Source organism: Nicotiana tabacum, chromosome 18 (genome assembly GCF_000715075.1).
Source record: "Nicotiana tabacum cultivar K326 chromosome 18, ASM71507v2, whole genome shotgun sequence".
Classification (NCBI taxonomy): domain Eukaryota; kingdom Viridiplantae; phylum Streptophyta; class Magnoliopsida; order Solanales; family Solanaceae; genus Nicotiana; species Nicotiana tabacum.
The window spans coordinates 14318347-14321094 of record NC_134097.1 but is presented as its reverse complement, the minus strand read 5'-3'; the positions used below and the strand labels follow the sequence as shown (position 1 = coordinate 14321094).

Sequence of the window (2748 nt, the reverse complement as noted above, 5' to 3'; positions counted from 1 at the left end):
GAAAAAAAAGATAATTTATTTTTGACTGAACAAGCAACTATTTAAATGACACCTTCATGTGGTACTAGTACAACAACTTGCATGAATAGAGATCAAGCTAGATAAAAAGAATCCCTTCGAATTCCTAACTCAGCTATTATTATGTCATGTTAGAAATTTGAAATTTCCTTGTAGAAAACCACATAACCTAGAATCACGTGATGCCATTAAGACAAAACACCCCGACCAAGTAATTAATTAATCCCAAAAATTGTGTGTGTGTGTGTGTGTGTGTGAAAAAGGAGGGGGGTGGTCATGAGCAGTAAGCCAAGAATATATAAAAAAATCCTAGTTGAAGTAGTCAAATTAAGGAAATTAAAATGTGAGAAATTTTGGTGGCTACTAAATTAAATTCTAACACAAAGGAGACCTATGAGGAATGCCTTTTCTTCTACTCATACTAGTAGCCATATCCTCATCACTACTTAAGTTCTTATAATTACTATTAACTACTGTTCTTCCACATACATATAATCCACTTCTCTTCTTCCTCACAAACTCAGTGCATGGGAAAGTACTAGTACTCATCATCATCATCATGTTCTCCGATCCCGACGAGTCGGACATCGACGAGCCCCAGGGTTCGTCGCTGTCCACAATCGTCGAATGGGCCGTGTCGTCGTCGGCCATGTCTTGAGGGATAAAGAAATCTGGACTAAGTTGTAAAGTTGTGCATCTCCTTAGGAATGGAGAAATGTCCTTGTATTGTTTTAGCACAAAATCCACCTGATCATAAATAAAATTCAAAATTATTGGCACTCTACTAGAGAATTCTTGTCACTTGACCAAAATTATGTAATTCTTTGATTAAATTTACATGGCCCTATATATGTTAGGTCTTACTTAAGCAATTTCAAGAAATCTTAACTTTCAAGCATCAATAGAGCATTTTTGAACCATATTTTATATGAACTGAATTATGCTAACTTAGGCGAAAAATATAAGAATTATGGTTTAAAATCAAAACAATATTCACCATATAATAAATGTTATAAGTTACAAAGAAAATTACCTTGCACCCTAGAGAGCAATGGAGAAAGGGTTCTTGAAGACTTCTATCACAAGAAGTGCAATAATTTCCAGATCCTTTGAATTGCCTATTTTGAGGTCTTTTCTTGATAAAAATCACCTTAGCACTGTTTATTGTGTATGCCTAGTTTGAATTATGAAACAAATTATCAGAAATATTCAACCATCAAGAAAACTGTTGAGCAAAACTATCTTAAAATAATTAATGATTATCAAATTTCTTGTTGAAGGGCCGCCTTGGAGCAACGGTAAATTGTTTCATGTGATATATAGGTCATGAGTTTGAACCGTAGGTTCAGCCACTGATGCTTGTTATAGGCTGCCTATATTATAGGCCCTGTGTGAACGTGAGATGGTTCGTGCTCAGGCTGCCTTTTTTACTTGTTGAATAATTAATTAATTTAGTACCTGGACATTTGAGCAATCTATGAGCTTCTCCAAGTCTTCAAGTCGAACAACATCATGATAAACATAACGTCGAATTTGAACTAATCTGTGGAAACGATGAGCCATCACACAATGAGGGCAAATACTTATGCAGCAATCCAAACAACAAATATTCTTCTCGTTCTTCTTTGCACTCTCGTGAATTGGGCATGGGGCAAAGAATTTTTCTGTGCACATTGCTTCCAACCATGCTGGCTTCTGAATTCCCTAAAATCAACATACCATAAGACAATTGAGGAACTAACATACAATGTTCTCGCGCATTTGATATTTCTAAAGATATTTAAGTTCTATGTATTGATGGTTTTGAAAAATTTTATACACAAGTTCAATTATGATATAATTACACGTAGATAAACATAAATTGATAACTTGAATTAGCTTGCTATGATATATTAGACTACACGAATACTGTCAGTTTATATAGCTTAAGTCGTTCGGGAACAAAATTCAATCACGAAGAATGATGAGAAACTACTACTACGACAAAAGGAGGAAGTAAACAACTCAAGATTCTACGTACATCCGTTATAGAGGGTGCGGGCGGAGGACGGGGTGAGGGAGAAATAGGGCAAATAAAAGTGGAACTGAAGAATGAAATAGAAGCAAAGATAGCGTACCATGATCACATAAAACAGTAATACACCTTGACTCACAAAGTACTAAAGAGGAAGCTAAGCAATGAGAAAATGGATTTGATTAGAAGAAAGAGAGGGACTATAGGGTATGGATGTTAGTGTATTTATGGAGAATCACAAGAGAGGAAAGGATATATTTATTCCTCGGGTACATAACACAAAACATTTTGTCAAGAGGCTCAGTTGCAATATAAATTATACAGAACTTATATAGAGAGAGAAAGAGAGAATAAATAAAATATAGAAAAAAAGGGTAATATATGAGGAGAACGTGGGCGCTGTTCCTGTGTCTCCCATTGCATTTCTTCCCACATAAACTAATTTTGTCTATCTCCTTGTGTTGAGAGCTTAAACCCTAAACAAAAGGAGAGTTATTGAAAGAGCTGCCCCACTAATTTTATTTGGAATTAAGTTATATATATATATATATATATTGTAAAACAATTTACGTTATTAGTTTGGTTTAACTTGTGATAGTAGGTTAAATAGTTATATCATCTTTATCAGGTTTAAATTAATTTTTATTATATAAATTTATTTTTAACTATCTTATAAATAACTTGATTATGCAAATATTTTTATACGCATAAACTTA

General features: G+C 33.9%; 1 protein-coding gene across 2 annotated transcripts; it reads right to left on the bottom strand.

The window, feature by feature from the left end:
- Nucleotides 1-315: 315 nt before the first annotated feature.
- Nucleotides 316-2338, bottom strand: LOC107773897 (protein RGF1 INDUCIBLE TRANSCRIPTION FACTOR 1-like). Of its 2 annotated transcripts, none has more exons than XM_075235991.1 (4): nucleotides 2136-2338; nucleotides 1477-1713; nucleotides 1052-1192; nucleotides 316-765 (listed from the first exon to the last, which is right to left on the bottom strand). In XM_075235991.1, exons 1-4 carry the CDS (start codon nucleotides 2136-2138, stop codon nucleotides 394-396), a joined length of 753 nt encoding a protein of 250 aa, XP_075092092.1. In that variant the 5' UTR covers nucleotides 2139-2338; the 3' UTR covers nucleotides 316-393. The 2 variants fall into 2 exon arrangements, with proteins under 2 accessions (XP_075092092.1, XP_016448809.2); XM_016593323.2 differs by having other exon boundaries at nucleotides 1477-1722; nucleotides 2136-2336.
- Nucleotides 2339-2748: the final 410 nt, after the last annotated feature.

Coding starts and splice junctions, on each gene's coding strand:
- LOC107773897 (XM_016593323.2), bottom strand. Junction 1,193..1,476: donor TAGATTGCTCAAATGTCCAG/GTACTAAATTAA, acceptor AATTCAAACTAG/GCATACACAATAAACAGTGC. Junction 766..1,051: donor ATTGCTCTCTAGGGTGCAAG/GTAATTTTCTTT, acceptor ATTTATGATCAG/GTGGATTTTGTGCTAAAACA.